The sequence below is a fragment of the Eschscholzia californica genome, unplaced genomic scaffold, assembly GCF_041429995.1.
Source record: "Eschscholzia californica isolate CP2 unplaced genomic scaffold, dmEscCali1.0.p SCAF_4, whole genome shotgun sequence".
In the NCBI taxonomy this organism is placed as follows: domain Eukaryota; kingdom Viridiplantae; phylum Streptophyta; class Magnoliopsida; order Ranunculales; family Papaveraceae; genus Eschscholzia; species Eschscholzia californica.
In genome coordinates, this window is record NW_028238461.1 from 19,037,486 (window position 1) to 19,059,498 (window position 22,013).

Here is a 22,013-nt window from a genome sequence, read left to right on the forward strand (position 1 = left end):
GGAAATCTTATTTCAACTAGGAGTCTTTTTATTACAAGGAGGGACCCCAAGAATTAGATCTCTCTCACTCACTGTTACTTTCTCTCTCACTGATACCCTTTCTCTCTCTTAGTCTCTCTCTCACCGTCAATCTCCCTCTCTATCGGCCTCTCATAGTTCCGGCAAAGGGGCTGGGAGCCCGGAGAAAGGGGCTTCCACCGGAGGGGACCCCATCCCGTGGGGTTCTCTATTGGTTTGAGAGCCCAAAATTTTGGGAGCTGAAACTGTTCCCTGTTAGGTTTGTTATCAGCACGATTAGACCTCAAGTTATTACACTTGATGAATCTCCTTGATTTGTTATACAGTGTCTCCCTTCCATTCTTGTTGATCCAGACATGCAAGAAAAGAGATGGCAAGACAGTTGGGTGGGTGTCTAACTTAGTTGGAATGTATTGAAACTACAGCAAAAATCCATGTTCTGTTTGTGTTGATATCAAACCTAAACACTTACAAAATTGGGAATTCGTTAATGTTGATGAAGGGAATGGATATTCAAGCCAGTTTCTTAAGATTTTACCACGAAAACGAAAAAAATGAATTGGGAAGAAGATTCATAAACTATAATACAATTTGATTTCTCTGTTTCAAATGTATAATACAGATCTAAAGAATATTATCAACATCCAAGTTAGAATTTTTTTAAGAATGACCTGGTATAGTAGCTCTCCTGCAATGACAACGAATTTTTATCCAAAAATCACTTCGAAAATCGAAACTGCTGTAGTAAGAATGTTGCCATAATATTTATACCTGAAATAGAACTAAATGAACGTAAAAATTTGCAGTATTGTCTTGTAATAAGCCGATCAAAAACAGGGAAACATCTACACTTCAAAATCGCAAATTTTAATTGCAGAAGGTTTACAAATTAAAGCTTTTGCGCTTCATTTTTGGGTATTTTTTTCCCCTCGTCACATGCATAAATTAGGAGTCAATTTATTTCTTAGACAGCTTGCTGTGAGAGGATTTTTTAGTCTTACTTAACCCAAAGTCTTTGTGAAAATCTATAAACTCAACTAGTTGGGTGGTTAACTACAAGAACTTCTTAATTAACTAGTTAGATTGTAAGTTTTGTCGAGAAAGGATGTCTGGGAGTAGGTATATCCATAATAAATGCATCATAGAGAATATATATATTGTTTAGGAGAATAGTCCAAAATGTATTGCAATTGAAAATGGCGTAGCGAAGAAGTATACCCCTAGCTCACCCGATATTCGCATGGTAGCGTACCGGTACCCGTACCACGTACAGGAGCGATCCGCGTACTGGTGACATTGTTCCAAATGCATTTCTTTCCCGTTTTACAGTCTAAGATAATAAGATACTATTCGTTTTTTTCTCTATGTCAGGTCTGAAATCTGACTCAAAATACACATTTCTTTCCCGTTTTATTCTCTTTGATAGTGGTTGATTATTCTCTATGTTACGTCTCAAATCTGACTTGAGGTCTGAACTGTCTTGAGTCATATTTTAGATTTATAGTTTTTGTTTGACTCGTTTAAATAGCTGATTTTGTAATTTATTCACACGTGTCAATTTTATTCAAACACCAAGACAATTTGAATGTTACGGGGAAAATGCTTTAAAAAGTATTAGAATACCCGATCTTCAACTGGGGACTTCGAATCTATGGTGTCTTATGTGTTTTGAGATATTTTATTTCTTTATAGGATAATTATTGAAGTTACAAGTAGAGACCTTCTCATATTATTGTCAATAGATGCTAGTTCAAAAGTAAAAAGATTATGATAAACTTTGAAGACACCAGACAGGTTGAATAATAAATGATTTTATAACCTTACCTCAAGACAATATGACAAGCCCGAGGTACATGGCTCCGCAGAGAAACAAAAAGGAGATGAAACCCCTGCAAGCAACATTAAATCATAACGAGTTGAGAGAACAGTAAACATAAGACCGTTAACGTAACCTACTCGTAAGTTTGACAGAAGCAAACTCTCCAAGGTATCAGCATGTTATTTTCTGTTTTCATTACTAAAAGCTCACCATGTCTACTACTATATGATACATTGATATATTAAACTTTACTTTGAATAGCTCATGAAAGAAAGTTCATGCAAAATGTCGTTACTCCTCATATATCCAAAATTGAAATTCTTCAGTATGTAGATAAGATCTGACTTAACCATTGATTCATCTTGAGATCAACAACACCCCACAGTCTCAATGAAGCATAACACCATGAACCCTAATGTTAAGGGGAAAAAGTGTGACGTTGTGATTTACTTATTATATGGTGTTTTAATGGGATCCAGTGACTACATATGTGCTTGATGTGCCAATTGATCATAGTCTCCACTCTCCACAATGTATAAGGGTTTACGAATTTCCCTATTTCCATGTTGTTTGAGTCTTTAGAATCACTTTTTTTAGGTGTTTCGTCAAAGTAGTCACTCAGGCACGATGCTTTCCAAAGACCACGACTTGACTAAGTTGGTTTCCCTAAACTGAGATATTACAAAGTCGGCTAACACTTGAGATCGATCAAAATCTATTGGATCCTATAAACAGAGAAATAAAGAGAGCATACGCTATGCATATTAGTTGAAACTCGGAAGAATATCAGAGTTACACACACTAAAGTTGTAGACATTACAGGAGCAAAAGGTGAAACTTTAATGGATGCTGTCATCTAATTCTAAATACCCATTGAGTAGCCTTCGAAGGAATCTGATTTCTTATTAGGAAATGACCTTGGGTCTTGAGAATCTTGGGATCTTCACTTTATGCAAGTGTATAAGAACCTAAGTAACAAATTATAATGAGACCTACAATTTATAGATTATTATCCAATGGTTGCATACATTTAGCACCCGGTAAATAGTTTATGGTTTCATTTGGAATATCCACACCAATAAAAAAAAAAAAAAAAAAAAAAAAAAAAAAAAACTCGCCCATTTCACATAATGTGATGTTTTTGCGTGCAGACTACAGAGTAAGAAAGCAATATTTTCGAATATAAGTTTAAGGCAATATATGTTACTGATTTTGTGATTATGACTTCCATGGACCATTCACTGGATCCAAATTTATAGATTTTAAGCAGGTATTTATAATGTTTCAAGTGTCCATTGTTCGTTATTGTAGTCAAATGATGCTCTTTTCAGTAAATTATTTTTACCAGTTGAAGAAAAGTTAAATATGATTTTCTTTTTCTACTTTTATGGCAATACTTAAAATTTCAATGTGGTTTACCAAAGCTTCCATGATTCCTTCGGATTTCAGTGATATGCTTGAAACTTAATGAAGAAACAAAAAATCATGACCATACCAAATGACTCCCCATGCAACACCGTTGCAAGGACAAGGACAAACTTCAGCAAACTTCTCGGCATCGCTGGAATTTACCCTTCGGGAGATTAAATCATCATAAATATCTGCATCAATACAACCATTTGGCATCATAAAGATAATCATCGGAAAAGTTTTCAGCCTAATAAAAAGTTCATTGGTTAAATTCCAAGAAGTGACACTAAGTTGTCGCAGGATCATACCATAAACCGAAAACAAGCTATTCATTACACCTGCAATTTCCAGACAAACATCATGATGGTTCTCTTCTTGATATCTTACTTCTTTCAGAATTTCATGTAAAAACAAAAGAAAAAGTAGATGGAATGTACCTATGAAGAGAATGATGTACCGGAGAATGCGGACACCTGTTTTCTCCTGCAGAACCCAAATTATGGCGAGGAATATAATGAAACCTGTATTTGTATATCAATAAAAATTATAAGGTAACACACACCTTATGGGTACAACCGTACAAGACAGAAAAACGTACAAGTAAACATTGTAAGATCAGAAAACCTACCAATACAAAGTCCTCTAAGCGTCCACTGGTTCATTAAGATTCAAAGGGAAGATAGATTGACATCAATCATTCAGGGTCTACAGAGAACGATATGAATATGACATTTGAAATAATAATCTGGATATGGGAAAAAAATACCATACATTTTTCGCCACAAAGAGTACAACAAGCAGAGCAACACCAAAACATCCAGCAGCAATTCTTGCGGTTAGAAGATTTGTGGATGAAAGAATGAAAACCATTCCCCAAAAGGATGAACCAAGATCTGGTTTCAAGTGAAGCAATAAATTGTCAGTTTTACTGGAGTGGAATATGTTAAACCAAATAAGAATCACATGGACTGCAATGTTATATTGAAAAGATAAAGCTTATGATGCAAAACAACTGATGGATTTTAAAACTATTGATTTTAACTTAAATCTGAAAAATCAGGATTCACATTGTCATGAGTGCTTAAGCAAATAACATAGTAAGAGTGGTTTACATCCAGCAGGCAAAATCAGCCAATATACACCACCACGTGTTTGTGTCACTCCTCCCTCATTTGCATGAACTTGGATTCCCTCAACCTGCACATCAAATTGACATTTCAATTATCAAGAAAGAACTGAACTTCAAACAAATAATAAAACTACAGACATTATTAGATTAACTGACAACTAAGACAAGGATCTGATTCTTTTGATGTGTTGAAACAGTGAACTTCACTTTTTTACCAAAATAGGTTTTCTAACATATCGCCCAGACTCTGGCACCTGAATCCACTACCATGTGTCCTACTCCCTCTTAATGATCTCTAGAAAGTGTGGAGGTAAGGGACTTGACATATCAGAGATATGAATGAGAAGTGGAAATGAAATGCCAAAGGAGGAAATTAGAAAGATTTATGAGAAAATTCGGGAGAAAGAAAAGGTGGGAAAAGAATAACTCTACATAAGTTGAATGCTTGAATGACAAATACTAAAACAGGATTCAGGTTGTGGACCTATAGCTCCGTTTTATTGAATATTCAATCCTGGAAATACCGAATTATCCACCCCCTTTTGGGTACTTCTGCCCAGTACGACAAATTTATATATAGAGATCTCGACCCGTAATTTAACTAAATATGCATCACATAGAATAATCTCATTTGAAGGATTGTTCAAACTGTCCTGTAACATAAAAGGGATGGCCTTGTTTTCAAAATAACATAATGTAAAAGGAATTCTAACTTAAGAATGTAACAATCTAACGTGCAAATATTCCTCAGTACAAGCAAAATGGAATGTAATTCAATTACATAGTAGTTAATACTTACATGGCCACAAGTTAGAATGCAAGCAATAGCATGACTTGTTTCGTGAAGAAATACAGTTATAAGCTTGAAAGGCGTTAGCAATATAGTCCTCCATAGCTACATAAACCCAATTGTGGAAGAGAATATCAAATTTGAAACAAGATTTAGCAAAACATAATTTACCAAAAGTTCTCAACGGCACATTGAAGTGAATAGCATCTTAAATAAATGAACCCCAAAACATAATTAAATTTACAGAACCAAATATATAACTACGATGAGCGATAAATTTCTTCCACAACATTTTAGAAAATATGTCCTCAACCCGTTATGTTTGAAAATTGAAGTACAAAAACATCTTAAGTCTTAACCTATATGAGCTACTATATTTGGAATACAACTACTTGTTTTTCATTATTTAGGTGTCCATATTGGACGTATTAGTTCACGAATCCTGCAGATTGAGTTATCTTATCATCCTTAAATTTAAAATATAACTACATTCTCTCAAGTGTATCCTAAGAACTAACTAAGAGGGGACACACCTACATTATATTCTTCCGCTAAAAATGCTCATAGTATTTGACAATAGTTTGCTCCCCAAAGAGAAATCTGAATTAATTATCTAAGAAAATATTAAGTCTATTGACACCAAAAACAGCTTACAAAATTCAAGTCATTGAAGTCAATGGTTGATACTTTAACTGATCGGCTTTTGTGTTAATCGTGGGCTTCCCCATTTCCCACCTCCACCAACCGAGGGTTCGCGCTACAAACAGCTTTACTCTTTTACTTATCATATGGATTTTTATTTGGAGAAAACTGAATTTCCCAAAACCCAAATTTCCTCAGAATGAGTACATAAGAACTTCAATGGTGAAGCTCAAAGTTGTGAATAAACCACTTCTTTTCGTACTTAGGTTCGAGAAGTGACCAACATTTCTATGAAAATCTACGTCTTTTACTATAAATCAGAATTCCTAATTTTGAACAAAATCTACCAATAACAAGTGCCCAAATTCAAAATCATTAACAACTTCAAGTTGAAAACATTTCTTCCGATCTATCATCAGGTACAATCCAAACATTCAAACAGAACAAATTAAAGCGAAAACAAAAGAGGGAGTAAGAGATTGAATCATACCGCGAGGATTATAACTGTACAAATTCCGATTGTAGCGAGAAAGATTTTCTGTTCCTGCTTGCAACAACCCTTAAGTTCCCAATTCACCATCTCTCTATATATATATCTTTGAAATCGTTAATTTCTAGAAAATGTTGTAATCGAACTTTAACAATCAATCAAGAAATAAAACAACAGTGGATTCAACTTAAAGTATAAGAACTTTTAGTAAATTTGGATCTTGGAGAAAGAAAGAGTAGTTTAGTTCTTTCCTCTCTATCTCTCTCTAGGAGAAAGTTGTTGAGAAGTTAGAGAGAGAAAGAGAGTCGTGAAATCCGGTGGAGAAGTCCAGTTAAGTTGAGGCGCCTAAATTGCTTCCGATAAAATCTGAAGAAATTTCCTAGCAAAGGAGGACTGGACACAATATGGAACAACTGGAAAACTGCCGGCCAAGGTCCAATGGGGGTACTATGTCTCTATGTGATAGAGTAATTGACCCATTCAAACATTGACTCTCAGTCCAAAAATTTGAAAAATTATTTTGTTTTCGTTTAAGATATGTCAGAGCTGACTTGTGCATTCCTCCCTTTAGCGTTTTGAGTTTAAAGCAGAGCTATTACCAGAGATGTCTTGAATTCACCTATTTGCTTGCCTCTGGGTTAGTGGAGGGTTCAAGGTGCTTGAGTAACTCATGTCGACCTTCCATGTCAGGGCTCAAGCAGCAAGGTTCTGTCAGATGGCTTCAACGAGGGCTTACTTTTACGTAGTCTTGGTTGATTCATTGACTTGGTCAATGCTGACCAATATTTGTCTCAACAAATCCTTTTCGAGTAAACCTGATTCCCTTATATAGGTTTGGATGACCGCGACAAAGCATGGGTGAGATGATGCGATAAAAAGACATCGATTTTGATGGTAGCAACGTGTGTATGATCGTTGGCCTTGAACATCACGGTCTCCTGGACAAACTAGCGGACATAAACTAGGGGGCTATGTTGTAATATTGCCTTGAACATAAAATGCCAAAGATTTGAAGGACTAATTGTTAAAATATCTAAAAAAGGTCGAGTACTTAGTTTCCCTTCTTTCTCAACTCCCCGAGAAAGATATCTTTGAATTAGCCATTCTTTAAATCTTCTCTCTCAGCATAGAGTCTGATTTCTAGGGTTTCACTATTTTCATTTCATACCCAATTTATCATGCAAGTCATGTAAGAGAAAGAGATTTTCATATGAAAAATTCTGGAATTTCAGAAGAATTACATAGAAGAAGAAAAAGAATTCGAAAACCTGGTATGCTTATATATTGTTTTGGATGATCGCGACAGAACACGATTAAGATGATGTGGTAGTAAGGCATCAATTCTAATGATAGCCACATGTTTATGGTCGCTGGGAACATCTGGTGAGTGTGTATCTTCTGATATTAACAGATTCTTTGACACGTAATGGTTTGTGTATGAAAAGTGGATCTTTGACTCTGTTTGGGCTTCCACGTCATTTATGTTCTCTTCAAGCAGATCCGAGCTCGAGGGGATCGATCTTATTATACCTGACCTCTGTAATTTGTATATCTAGCCAGAGCTCAGGTTGCATCTGAGTAAGATCCATTTTCCTCTTGCGTCGAGGCAGGGTAGGGCTCAACGTGTCGAATTAACTTCTGCAGACCTTCCTCCACTATTCCAAGACCGAAGCAGAAGTCTTACCAAAGTTGGCTCAGATTCACATCTTCGTCATCCTCTGGGGCAGTACGTGGTTCAAGGTGCCTACAGAACTCATGCCGACCTCCCATGTCAAGGCTAAGATGGAAAATTTCGTAGGATTCACCACCCTGATGGATTCAACGAGGGTCTGCTCGCGTCTAACTTCGATCAATCCGCTTACTTTTTGACTTGGTCAAAACTGGTCTATATTTGAGCTCAAATAATCGAGTTTACTCTAGATGATCTCTCTACTTTGAGTCTCTGCTCAGTACAAGGCTCAGGTTGTGAGCTTTGCTCAAATCCACCTTCCCTCTTGCCTCGAGGCCTTATGAGACTCAAGATGTCGAGCTGACTTCTGCAAACCTCGCTTTAGTGTTTTGAGTCCAAAGTAGAGCTTTTACCAAAGATGTCTCGAATTCACTTATTTGCTTGCCTCTGGGTAAGCAGAGGTTTTAAGGTGCCTGGGTAACTCATGCCGACCTTCCATGTCAGGGCTCAGGTAGCAAGGTTTTGTTGGATCCGCCTCCCTGATGGCTTCAACGAGGACTTACTCTTATATAGTCTTGCTGACCAATATTTGGCTAAACAGATCCCTTTCGGGTAAACATGATTTGCTTATATAGGTTTTAATGACCACGACAGATCATGGCTAAGATGAGGCGGTAACAAGACATCGATTTTGATGATAGGAACGTGTGTATGACCGTTTGAGGGCAATATCTGATGGGTGTGTATCTTCTGACATTAACATATCGTCTGACACAAAATGGTTTGTGTATGAAAAGTGGATACTTGACTTTGTTTGGTCTTCCAAGTCATATATGTTCTTTGCGGGCAGGTCTGAGCTCAAAGAAAACGAGCTTACTGTAGCTCTCTAATTTGTATCTTTGGCCAGAGCAGAGCTCATTTTTGCGAAGTTGACTCAGAGTTACTTTCATTCTTTCGTCAAGGCGGAGCAAGGCTCAAGGTATGGAGTTGACGTCTGCAAACCTTCCCCTACTATTCCAAAACCAAAGCAGAACTCTTACCACAACTGCCTCAGATTCACATCTTCGTCGTGTTCTGGGGAAGCACGTGGTTCAATGAGGTGCCTGTGGAACTCATGCCGACCTCACATGCCAAGGCTAAGAGGACAAAGTTTCGTAGAATCCACCTCCAAGATGGATTCAACGAGGGTTTACTTACGTCAAGCTTCGATCAATATGTTGACTTTTTGACTTAGTCAAAACTGACCAATATTTGGCTCAACATTAACAACCATGTAAAGCCATTGTTAACACCGTCAAGGGGCATTACAGTCTGTTGGACAAACTGGCGGGTATAAACTAGGGGGCTATGTTGTAAATGTGCCTTGAATATAAATTGCGGAGGATTTGAAGGACTAATTGTTAGAATATCAAGAAAAAGGTCGAGTATTTAGTTTCTCTCCTTTCTCAACTCCCGGAGAAAGATGTCTTCGAATTAGCTATTCTTCAAATCTTCTCTCTCACCATAGAGTCTGATTTCTAGGGTTTCACTGTTTTCATTTCATACCCAATTTCTCGTTCAAGTCCTGTAAGAGAAAGAGATTTTCATCTGACACATTCTGAAATTTCAGAAGAATTACAGAGAAGAAGAAAGAGAATTCAAAAATCAGACAGAAGAGAACAAAAAGCTGCTCCTTTTTCTCTCTCTACTACTCTTTCTCTCTCTAGAAAATTATGGCGATTAATTTGTGTTCAGAAAGTTCACCAGGATTTATAATGAGTCCAAGAATTTCATTCTCACACAATCTCTGTCAAAACGATATTGTTCAAATTGAATCTCATCGATCTGATTCTTCTCTCATAGAATCGAATTGTGATTTCAATTTCTGTTTTGGTAGTGAGAGATCTAAACAAGAATCATCAACAGCTGATGAACTATTCTTTGATGGTAAAATTCTTCCTCTTCAAATGAAAGAGAAATTACTTCCTTCAAATCAAATTCATCAATCTGATCTTCCCCTTTCTTCTTCTTCTTCTTCCCTTGTTACTAATAATTCAGTCATTGAGAATTCGAAACCCGAAAAATCTTCATCAAAATCATTTTGGAGATTCAATAGAAGTAGCAGTTGTGGGAATGGTTATAAAAGGAGTTTAATTTGTTCATTACCACTTCTATTAAGAAGTAATTCAACTGGTTCAGCTCCGATTTCGAAATCCAAGGAAAATCAAAAGCAACAACACAAACCATCAATTTCAAAATCTTATCAAAAACCTCCATTGAAGAAGAATTATGGGTCTTATAATAGTAGTACTAATAATGGTATTAATTATAATCCAGTGCTTAATGTTCCAAATTTATTAGGTTTGGGTTCTTTGTTCTCCAATGGGAAGGATAAGAACAACAAGAAGAAATGAAAGGAAATTTAGTTTCTCTTAACTGAATCCAAGGAATTTGGGTAATCAAGAATGAAGAAGAAGAAGAAGAAGAAGAAGATAATGGAATATGTCATAGATTGAGGAGACAAGAAAACAGGTTCTCATTCTTTCATGGTTGTCTCCATGCTTGGATTGTTTAACTTTTTCATTTCTATTTTTCACTTTTTCATTTCTATTTTTCACTTCTAGTTGGGTTTTATTTTCTCATTGTTTGGATTTGCGAATCAATCTTATTTATAATATTCAAACCTGTAATAGTCATTTTAGATTATTTGAAAGAATGTTTTCTTAATCCAAACTTATTTATGTTAAATGTAAGTCGTCCGATGATTAACTTGAGTCTACCACAATTTCAGACGAACTCAGACATTATAAGATAGACGAAATACAAATATTTTGAAATTTGATTTATAACATCTCATTTGGGGAAAAGACAAAGGTTGCCTAACTATTCCACTTGTTTTAAATTGTTTTACAGCATTTCTGTGAATTTGATGCCCTCTTTTTGGGGTGTTTTTTGTTTTATTTTAAAAATTAATGTATATAAAATTGAAGAGTTTTGTTTGAAGATAATCTCCTTCCCTTAATTCTGCATGAGAGTATGTATTATGAGGTACTTTATTTGGTTTTGTGTACTTTGTCTTTTGAGATTAAGACAAAACGGTTGTTTTTGAGAAGTGGTTTGGACAAATTATTGAATTTTTTAAGTGGATCATACCCATTGTATGATTTGTTAATAATTTGGCCACATTGATTGGATATTTGTATTAAAGAAACTAAATGTTTAATATTTTTGCACGGACAGTTCTGTAACTCAAATATAACATCTCTCTTATTGACATACATAAATGCAATTGTTTGATTCTTACAAATCATAATTATCATGTCAAAATTTGTAAGAAATGGGGCGACCGAATTCTACACTGGTCAAAAGTTGCACTTACTAGATAAAAGGGAAAAAAAGAGAGACAGTAGTGTGTAGCTCGAACCTATCTATGTTTTTTTTTTGATGAGAGACAAACCTATCTATGTTAAAAAGCAATATAAAGAACCAAGATATATATTTTTTTTGTTGAAAGAAGAACCAAGATATATTTGCTCATGAAATGTATTAGACTTCTCACATGTCACTTTACCTATGGGGCTCTTTGGAAGCCACGTTTGTTTGTTATATTACAAAGAGCATGTGTTAGTGTTGGCCCTTCATTTGTGTTGTATGGTCTATGTTTGGTTTGTAATTGTATATATCTCATTCAATAACAATAGGTAACGAATGAGAAGAGCAGATCTTATATACAAACTCCATATTTTATGAGAGGAAGGACACTAACCAGTCTCGTTTTATTTACAAAGTGAATATACTGTAACATAATTGAAATGCAATATACAAAATTCTAAACCCTGACAATCTAAAAGAAAACACTAAGTTTCCCACTCTATTTGATCAAGCTTCACAAAGAGAACCAATTAACTCTTTGATATAGTTCCAGTTAACTCTTTGAAAGACACATATGTACTTTTACTTTATTTATACCTTTAACCTTTTACTACGAGTCAATACATGATGGATTTCACGTCAACCGTAAATCAAATCTGTGAGTCTGTGACCTCTAAATTTTCAGAGTAGATGCACAACCAACTAGCCAAGTGTTGGTTCCATTTAAAACGGTTTTGAATCTCATAAAAGATATCCTAATTTTATTTTCTTCTAAAATTCTCATTATCAATAACCATTCTGTACATTTGAGTGATGGACCAAACTGCCTATGACATATATGTCTGGGATGAGGTGGACCAATTCATCCACAAGTGGTGCTTAGGCAGAAGGACAAGGAGGTCCAGAAATAATAGTCTACTTCTTGTGGTTGTGGGTAACCATAACTTAATTGCCTTTTCTTCTTTATTGTTGTTTCTTGATCTTGTTCTTTCTTCTTTCTCAAACTTTTGGTGAGAAAATATACAAGTTAGGGTTTTTAATTACTCATTTGTTTGGAAGCACGTTCTAATGAACAGATGTGACATCTTCTCACATGGGGGAAGGAGAAAAGGTAAAAGTATGGATATGAATGAACTCATTATATAGATTAAAGGACAGCTGGTGGACCTTTAAAATTGAAACAAGAAAAGAAAAGATGAAAGAAGAAAATGAGATAATTGGGTAGTTGTTAAAGTGGGTTCACTAAACTTATCAAACTTATGAATCAGTCTTAATTATGGCTAGCGCTTTGGGGAAAGCTAAATAGTTTCCGGGGTGTGAAATTTTAAAAGGAATATGTAAAATTTTGAAAATTTTCAGGGGAAACATGGGAATATGTTTCAAAATAAAAATAAAAAGGGTTATTTCCCTAATGGCCCCCTACTTTGTGACCAGCTTCCCGCCTGACCCCCTACTTTACGAGAAATACCCATATGGCCCCCTTCCGTTATAACACCGTCACTCTCTCTCCTCCATCATATTTTCTCTCTCTGCCAACTCACGCCACATCACCTATTACGCCACCTCATCACCTTCTCCGGCAAAGGTCGCCGGCCGGCCAATTTTCCGGCCGGCGACCTTCAAACTAAAACAAAAAATTTTATTTTATTTTTTTTCTTCTCTCTCTCTTCCTCTCTCTCTCTCTCTAAAATTACTCCGGCGAAGGGAGACCTTCGCCGGAGTGGTCTGTTCTTGAAGAACAGACCGAGATCTGTTCCTCCGATGCTGTTGAACTTTTTTGAACGAAAAAATACGGCGAATTTCTCTATATCATCAAAACACAATTAAAAAAAAAGAAAATTACTTAGAAGGAAAGTGAAATAGACATAAGAGGGAACGAGCTAGAGATACTCGTAGGAGGAGGGTAAACCGACCCATCTCTAGTGACGATTCAAATTTTAAGATTTTACGACTGCAAAAAGAGAAACGAAAGAGTAGAAAAGGAAAAAGATAGAATATTAAAAATTAAGTTAGTTTGAAATAAGTATGGGTTAAATAGTTCAACAAAAAAAAAAAGTAAGAATTAGATAATTAAAAGAAAATTTTAATTATAGAAATGCTATAAGGATAAAAATAGAAGAGTAGACAAATTTTGGGAGTCAAACAGGAAGTCCGGACACTAATGGGCTAAACACGAAGCCAATACACTTATAGAGGTTAAACAGGTCAGTTGGTCATAAATTGGGGGCCAGAACATATAACCCAAATATTTAATTGCTTTGAGCCAAATGTTTTAGTCTGAGAAAAATGTTGGTTAAAAGTTAGAGTTAATTCCTATTTGGCCCCCTACTTTGTGACCAGCTTTCTTTATGGCCTCTTATTTTCCGTAAATTCAAATATGACCCCATTTTTTAATGTAAATGTCAGAAATACCCTTCTTATAAATATTTTTTCAAAATAAAATTAAATAAAAAACATGAATTCCCGCCTCACTTCTCTTTCCACCACACATCTCTCTCCACGTCACCTATCTCTCTCCAACTTACCACTTTCTTCTCCGACGAAGGTTGCCGGTCGGAAAATTTCCGGACGGCGACCTTCACAAAAATATAATTTCTCTCATCTCTCTCTCCAAGTCACCTATCTCTTCTCCGGCAAAGTCGTCGGTCGGCGACCTTCAAAAACTTAAAAAATACTCTCATCTCCCTCTCTAACACACTCCGGCGAAGGGTTTCTCTTCGCCAGAGATCTGGTCTATTGAAGAACAGACCAGATCAATCTATTTTGGTCTGTTGAGGAACAGACTGATCTGGTCTGTTCAACAGAACAGATCTGCGGCGAAGGGAAACACTTTGCCGGAGTGTTTAGAGACAGAGAGAGATGAGAGTTTTTTTTTTATTATTTTTTTTAAGTTTTTAAAGGTCGCCGGCTGGAAAAAATTTCGGGCGGCGACCTTGCCGGAGAAGAGATAGGTGACTTGTAGAGAGAGATGAGAGAAAATTATTATTATTATTTTTAAAGGTCGCCGGCTGGAAAAAATTAAGGCCAGCGCTTTGGGGAAAGCTAAATAGTTTCCGGGGTGTGAAATTTTAAAGGGAATATGTAGAATTTTAGAAATTTTCTGGGAAAATAAATTTTAGGGGGAAATAAAAAAAACACTCCACCTCACTCTCTCTCCACCTCACCTCTTTGTCTTCTCCGATTAGGTCGCCGGGAGGAAAATTTTCCGGCCGGTGACCATGAAAAAAAAAAAAATTCCACTCTCTCTCTCTCTCTAAAAACTCCGGCGAAGGGGTTTCCCTTTGCCGGAGTTCCGGTCTGTTGGAGAACAGACCGGAACTGGTCTGTTGGAGAACAGACCGGAACTGGTCTGTTGGAGAACAGACCGAACCCCTTCGCCGGAGTTTCTAGAGAGAGAGAGAGTGAGTGAAAAAAAAATTTATTTTTTTTTCATGGTCGCCTGCCGGAAAATTTTTCGGCCAGCGACCTAATCGGAGAAGATAAAGAGGTGAGGTGGAGAGAGAGTGAGGTGAGGTGGAGAGAGAGAGAGAGAGAGCTGAGGTGGAGAAGTATTTTGCTTCCCCCCTAAATAAAATTGTCAAACAAAATTGACCAATTTTTGACGAAGTCTTCAACCCCGGAAACTATTTAGCTTTCCCCAAAGCGCACTGGCCTTTATAAATAGAGATTACGAAATTAACTTTTTTAGCTCATGGGTTTACCCACTCCCCGACCGCCCATACCCGAATTACTCGAGCTTTTTAATGGGCTTGGGCGGTCAATGTGTAAGGCAAATTATAAAATTGTTCGCCCAATTAATCCGCTTAAATAGACACTGAAGTTTCGAACCAGACCCTCCCGACTCGATGCTTTAAGTGTTTGTGGGCGTACATACCCGTCTGATTCCTACCCCTAATTCAATCACAAGGACAACCTTATACAATTATGCTCGTACAACGCTAAAAATGTAAACTTTAAATAATACAGTAAGTGTTAGTTATGTAAGTTGGGTGTACGCTCATTTGAAATAAGTCTTTTTCCGTACATGAAGTAATGGGTCACCAATTAATAAAACAAATTTCCCATACAAAACAATCTTATACAATTCACAAAAAAATATAAAACAAAAAAGTTAAAATTACAAAAATTTGTCGTTATTTTTGGGAATTCACTGTACTGCGACTTCAAGCTCACGTCCAAGTGTCGGCATCGGGGACAAAGAAGTATTCCATCAATGTCTCATATAAGATTGGAAAATTCAACAAAAGAAAAAACTAAAAATGATGAAATCACGAATTACATAACTTGTTCTTTCTCTCAAGTCACTTAATGGGGGGTTTATAACCCTCTTATATGTAGAAACTAGGCATGACCCGTGCCTTCGGCACGGACGATTTCTTATATGCGTGGTTCTGTCACACCGTAAGACAACTTGAACATGGAATTGTAGTGCTTTGCATGGTTAAATGTTGAACCACCTTAGCTGTTGTAAAAAAAATTCAATTTTTAAGTAAATGGAAATGATAAAACACGAAACAACAAATGCACCCACTATAAATAGAAATAATTTGACTTTTTATTTATTTATAATCAGTCCATTAACTAAAAACATTAGCATCAATCTTATTAGAATATCATGCAGGTTTACCACAATTATCAATAAACAAATTTTCAGATAAATATAAGACTGAGAAACTCAATGCTTGAATGACGAGAAAATGTCAAATTGAAGATTATGCTTAGAACAAAAATTGAACCTCCCCATTCACCACCAATTCTTCTATTATGGTAGTATTTAGTCTAAACCCAAGCGGCATGCATTTTTTGGAAGTAGTTTCAATGGAAAAAACCGCAAAAACCTCTTAATATAGTGTCGAAGACTCCAAATGTAAGTGTTATTTCAATTTTTTTCAAGCTTCTTGACCTAAAACAAGATAGTGGAACTATGGTCTTACGAGAAAAGAAAAAATTATAGTTTTTAGCCAAAATAAAGCCACCTTTGTATTTAAAGAGAAATGCAAGTTTCTTCCATTCTCTTTAAAAAGTTGTCCAAGTTGCTCCTCGGATTAATTTTACACCTTAATTTTCGATTGAGGTTGTCTTTCATTTTCTTTACCTTTATGATTGATTTTTGTACACCTGATACTTCGATCTTATTTTTATTTCTAAAATATTTTTTTTAGTTGAAGCTTACATGAGGACTCAGTGTTTGAACGTAAAAAGACTCAGTTTCGACCTTAACTCTTTTATTGATTTGTCAAGCTTCACAAAAATTATGAAAAGGAAAAATTAACACGCTTTAACAAATTTTTTTTAACAAAAATGGAATTCTTAGGATATTTAAGACAAAAAGTGGACCTAAATTGTTTTGAGAAAATACCGTAAGCTTGTAGTTTGGTCCTTCAGCTTTTGAACCAGCTTACCTAAAAGAATCATTTATCAATATACAACATTACGAAAACACCAATTCATCATGTATCAACCAAGAGGTGTAAAAAAACAAAAATAAAACATATGCTTCAAAGAACAATAACTTGCAGATGAAATGTTTCTACTCGTAATAAGATGATCCTCAATAGTGTAAGAGAATCAGGTTCAGGTCCTCAAAATGAAAAAGGATGATTGCATCACTTTTAGACTTGCATTGTTATGTCCAGTAGATGCTTACGCTCTCTAGCAGCATTAACAACTTCTAGATCCTCCTACAGCAAAGCATGATGAACTGCATCAAGACCAATATACACATGCCTACTTTAAGTATTGTACCCTTCTTTCAAGGCAACCGTTTCTGTACATCAGATTTTTACCTTAGGAGTACAAACGGGCGGAGGACCTATAGTGTCTAGACATGAAAAGGTTCGTGAGTGAAACTCAAGCCAAGAATTCAAGAGAAGCAAAAAATGATAACTTTACAATGTGATGTACCTTGCTGAACAACCTTTTACCGGTCACATTCATAAGACATTGGAAACCATTCATCAAATGTTTAGGCACAACTAAATATCTCTCGAAGCTAGCAGAGATCACGTAAATTGTTCTGCAGACTCCACAAATATAATGTCAGGTATATTGGCTTCCGAGAGAAGAATTTCTGGCAAAAGGATTTCAACCATCACACAACTATTGTTATTTTATAACCTCTTCGGAAATCGAGAAAACTCGTCTCCAATAATCTCAATAGTTTTACACCTAAAATGAGAGAAAGATTATACTCTTATTTGAACCAAGAAGGCTCACACATGAGGGAAGAATGACTAAACTAAGTTAGTGCTTTCATGAAAATTCAAAACGGGAAATGGAGAAACCAGTTACTTGTTTAAGAGAGTTGAGTACTGAAATGTACTGACACATGACTATTGTCCTCTGAATAATAGAAATTTTGCATCTTTAGCTGAGCCTTTTTGACCGAGATAAACCTATTCACGAAACCCTAGATTTGTTGCGAAACAGAACTGCATACAACAATACACTATTAGAATAGTAATAATCACCAAGTGCCCAGAACTGTAAAATCACAAATAAAGTTAAAAATATAAGGTACAACTGTAGAGGAAGCAATTACCTTTGTTATACTTTGTCATGTTAAATATCTTTAGTTTCATATAAAGTTACCAAAGAAAACTAATTCCACTAATTGAATCCAATTGGAGTCTAGAAGAACAAAATTTGAAACGAAACCTTCATTTTTCATGTGAAAGTGAAAAGTATGTACCTTGAAGAGTTTCTAAGTGTAGTGTGAAATGTCATCATAGAAAAGAACCATATATATCTTAGGTCCAGTTTTTGTAATAGATTTCCTAGGAACTCAAAAAGGAATTACAATCGAAAATTTCCAAAGTTTCCGAACTCATCTCCATCTTACTTAAGAACACCACACATATTCAAATTTTAATATGTATAAATAATTAGAAATGAATCTTTTATTCAATCACAAGACTAAGACAATTGTTCTTTGTGTCTTTGTTTTTGAAGTTGATTGATTTCAGTCTAGTGTAAGATCAATTGTGGTAGGTTGCTGAAAGTCTGAAACAACACATCAAATTAATTTACGAATGTTAAACTGATGGGTAATTGAAAGGAAAATGTAATGATAATCTACCAAAACCAGATTTCACATATCTGTCTGCTCGCAGCCTGGACCACTTTCGAAGTGATCGGTTAATTCCAAAATTCTGAAAACAAACATAAATCAAGTTAGAAACTTAGGATACAAAAATAAATGAGGAAAACATAGTAGGGTTTCTTCATCTTCCACCATTAAAGATGTTTTTCCTTGAACAAGAGTACGAATGGTAAAAGAATGAAAAATTTGAAGCAAGAAAGGAAATGAATTTATTAGAAACATAGCTGAGAGTTCAAAAATCGATGAGCTGGGGCATGAATACATATCTTCGACTTCTCTTTCCCATCAGGCTTGATAATTGGATTGAATAGTATCACTTTTTGTTCATAGTCTATTTAAAAAAATAACGTAATACGCACTGAAAAAGTTTCATATATATTCTCTTTAAGAAATCATTCGTAAGGGTAGCGAGGAACTAAAACTGGAAAATCTAATGTAAAAAGATCAAGGGGACCAACCTATTAACCAAAGCGAGCTCTTAGTTAAAAGGATCAAAATCTCGTGCACCGCAGAAACGGTTGTATTTGCGAATAAGAAAAAAAGATTGTTCCTAAACAAAATATGTACAATGCAAGAAAGCAGACTCATCAGGATGTGTATCATTTGATCATCAAATGATAAAGAATGAAATTGAGTGCATTAGTGAACACAAGAAGTAACATAATATCAACTCATATAACGATGCTAAAGTAAGAGGGATTACCATTAAGTCTTCATCATTTAGGTTGTTATTAGTAAAAGGAAGGAGAGATACGCAAAAATAATTACACAGAAATACGTGATTGCAGAAAAAATTAAAGGAATTATTACTAATGAACAATAAGATCGAATTCCGGAGTTAGTGCATGGTGTCGAAAAGCAAAAAATTGCTAGGCGGATACTAATGAGTGCACAACATCATTGATACAAATCAAATAATATATTAAGTGATCTCTATAGCACAATTTTTCATCGGTTTAGGACTTAAATAAAACACTTCATAAAGCACTTTAGGACGATGTGATAACAATAAAGAGTAAGCAAAATAACTCATTAGTCTGATCAAACAAAATGGTACTTATAATCTGATCAAACAAAAAGTATGTGAAGTGCTTTCCTAGATATGTAATTCATGAGTCTTCCGGGAACTTATGAATAACAGCAAGGGAAGTAATTCATGAGTCTTCCGGGAACTTATGAATAACAGCAAGGGAAGTAATATGATAACAAATACAGTAGAATGTACACGCTCACCTATTCAATGGAGAAACAATCTTCTTCACCCCTTCACATGTTCTATCGTGCAAACCACTATCCTTCAAATACGAAACAAAGCAAAACTCCTATTAATAGGGATAAGCATTTCATATTTAAGTGAGGGAAGAGGCAGTAAATAAATTACTATAATCTACCAATCTGGATTCACACTTTCATTGTTTCAGTATATAAAACCAAACCATGTAGACAAAACTCTAAAAGATGAAATTGGTTTAAACCATAGATCCGAACTACACAATAGATTGCGGATCTAAAAGATTCCAAACAGAAAACAACAATAAAAACCTATATTGTTAAAAAGATGTGATTATAGAGAATATTGCTTTTCATACACAAAGAACCAGAACATAAATAAATAAAATTAGCAAAAAGTAGATTGGGCAACTAACATGAGCTTAGTTTCGAGCAAATTGCATAACCAAATGGTCGATGAGAATGAAATGAACAGGTTTTCTGCCGAAGCAGGTAACCAGAAGGCCTCAAGTAATCTTATGAACAATGTTGAGTGTTGTGGCAGAAGAGATTCAATGAACAACAAAGTGAGGAATTAGAAGGGTGTAACAACAAGGATGAAGAATGGAAGATAAATCGCAGGACAGAGACGAAGGGTTTCAGTTGGAGATAAGGGGAAGTTGATCTCATTAAGGGTCCAAATTAATTCAAGGAGTTGAAAGGGTAATAGAGAAAAGAAATTAACATGGGGAAACCGAAAAGACCTCCTCCCACACATCATTTATTTAGAAGGATGAAATTAAAGTTTTGATTAAAATACTTGAATATGAGCCAAATTTATGTTGCTAAGGAGACATCTATCTAGTTAGCAAATGGATCACATGTGCAATCCTAGTCAGCGAAAGGGAGCATTTATTTTGTCCCAGTCATCACTAAGAAACCCTGTTTTGTTATATAGATTTAAGAACATTTTGCATTCTGAAATTGGATATTTTGTCTCTTTCACTTCTGAAATGATAAAGAAATAGTGATAATAAATACATACATTATTTATTTTAACTCATTAATTGGGTCTTAAAGTATGTCAGCATTCATGAATGAGAGTTGACTCTATACTGACGGTCCTCTTAACAAACTGAATTTGTATCCCTATACGCGTTCAAGAAGAAGAAATAATTATTTTTTGAACCCCCCTCACTTTTCTAGTATTTCACAACCTAAAAAAGAACTACCAACCCTCAAGATTTCTTAAAATCGAACCTACAATGAAAACAATTAGACTTACTAAAAATTAAAAACAATTAGACTCCATTTGTTAAAACCACCATAAATGGATGGATAGTGTACATGTTAGACCTCTTATCCATTTTATGTGAATTAAATTATTGATTAAAGTTTGAAACTCAAAGGTGTATGTAGAAATTAAAGAATGGGGCGTATATAGAAATGTATTATGGTGGTCGACCAATAAATGGTTGGGACATACGTGTCATTATGTTGGGTGATTAAATTGGGTAAAATCTTCAAATTATGGTTATTTTTTCTTTTTAATAAATTTTAATTTTAGGTAAATATTTTGTGTCTTCCATTTGAAGCTACAAATCCTTTACAAAAAAAAGATTACATTGTAAATTAGTAGGGATTTCTGGATAATATCTATTATATAAAACAGAAGGGAAAACGATGACTGGGACAAACATCCTTATTTAATTATGTATATTGTTTAGGAGTCCCTCCCAAAATTTAAAATATAGTCCTTCGTAGAAATAAAGTTACCTATTTAAAAAACAATAATCGTTTCCTTCTTAGAAATAAAATAACTAATTTAAGAAAAAAAGAAACAAAATAAATTTTAAGGGTTAAAAAAAGAAATTAAAATCTCTCTCTCTCAATAAAATATTAACTAATTTAACATAAAAGAAACAAAAAAATAATACAAAAAATAATAACTCATAAAAATCTCTCTCTCTCTCAATAAAACAATGATTGATACAAACATTCTTTTTTAATAAAGCATATTGCCTAGAAGCCCTTCTCAAAATTTAAAAATAGTCATTCGTAGAAATAAAGTTACCTATTTAAAAAACAATAATCCTTTCCTTCTTAGAAATAAAATAACTAATTTAAGAAAAAAAAGAAACAAAATAAATTTCAAGGATTAAGAAAAGAAATTAAAATCACTCCCTCAATCCCTCAATAACTAATTTAAAAGAAAAGAAACAAAAAAATAATAACTAATAAAAATCTCTTTGTCTCAATAAAATATAACAATAAATTTTGTAACATTTGATTGATACAAGTGTCCGTGCCCTAGGGCACGGGATATACCCTAGGGATTTCTGGATAATATCTATTATATAAAACAGAAGGGAAAACGATGACTG

General features: G+C 34.9%; 2 protein-coding genes and 1 long non-coding RNA gene across 6 annotated transcripts; 1 reads left to right on the forward strand and 2 right to left on the reverse strand.

Moving 5' to 3' along the window:
- Window positions 1–550: 550 nt before the first annotated feature.
- LOC147543427 (peptidase M50B-like protein) lies at window positions 551–6,807 on the reverse strand. Of its 2 annotated transcripts, none has more exons than XM_086636408.1 (10): window positions 6,299–6,807; window positions 5,176–5,271; window positions 4,360–4,444; window positions 4,019–4,140; window positions 3,876–3,900; window positions 3,685–3,768; window positions 3,556–3,585; window positions 3,333–3,438; window positions 1,843–1,907; window positions 551–706 (listed from the first exon to the last, which is right to left on the reverse strand). In XM_086636408.1, exons 1-9 carry the CDS (start codon window positions 6,386–6,388, stop codon window positions 1,844–1,846), a joined length of 702 nt encoding a protein of 233 aa, XP_086492534.1. In that variant the 5' UTR covers window positions 6,389–6,807; the 3' UTR covers window positions 551–706; window position 1,843. The 2 variants fall into 2 exon arrangements, with proteins under 2 accessions (XP_086492534.1, XP_086492533.1); XM_086636407.1 differs by having other exon boundaries at window positions 551–789.
- A 2,562-nt stretch (window positions 6,808–9,369) lies between these two features.
- Window positions 9,370–10,694, forward strand: LOC147543428 (membrane-associated kinase regulator). The gene has a single exon (XM_086637879.1). The coding sequence runs from the start codon at window positions 9,680–9,682 to the stop codon at window positions 10,358–10,360; it is 681 nt and encodes a 226-aa protein (XP_086494005.1). The 5' UTR covers window positions 9,370–9,679; the 3' UTR covers window positions 10,361–10,694.
- Window positions 10,695–17,054: 6,360 nt separating this feature from the next.
- On the reverse strand, window positions 17,055–20,254 carry LOC147543429 (uncharacterized). 3 transcript variants are annotated; one of them, XR_015224069.1, is made up of 6 exons: window positions 20,067–20,254; window positions 19,654–19,710; window positions 18,879–18,970; window positions 18,397–18,469; window positions 17,610–17,749; window positions 17,055–17,388 (listed from the first exon to the last, which is right to left on the reverse strand). It is a non-coding gene; the product is annotated as an uncharacterized LOC147543429 (long non-coding RNA). The 3 variants fall into 3 exon arrangements; XR_015224070.1 differs by having other exon boundaries at window positions 17,055–17,334; window positions 19,654–19,715; XR_015224068.1 differs by having other exon boundaries at window positions 19,654–19,715.
- Window positions 20,255–22,013: the final 1,759 nt, after the last annotated feature.

Excerpts from the sequence above, each read along its gene's own strand:
- LOC147543427 (XM_086636408.1), bottom strand. The coding sequence starts at position 6,388 with ATGGTGAATTGGGAACTTAAGGGTTGTTGCAAGCAGGAACAGAAAATC. Across the intron at positions 4,445-5,175 it reads GCATTCTAACTTGTGGCCAT|GTTGAGGGAATCCAAGTTCA; the intron begins GTAAGTATTAAC and ends TTTGATGTGCAG. Across the intron at positions 3,769-3,875 it reads GCTTAGAGGACTTTGTATTG|GTTTCATTATATTCCTCGCC; the intron begins GTAGGTTTTCTG and ends ATACAAATACAG.
- LOC147543428 (XM_086637879.1), top strand. The coding sequence starts at position 9,680 with ATGGCGATTAATTTGTGTTCAGAAAGTTCACCAGGATTTATAATGAGT.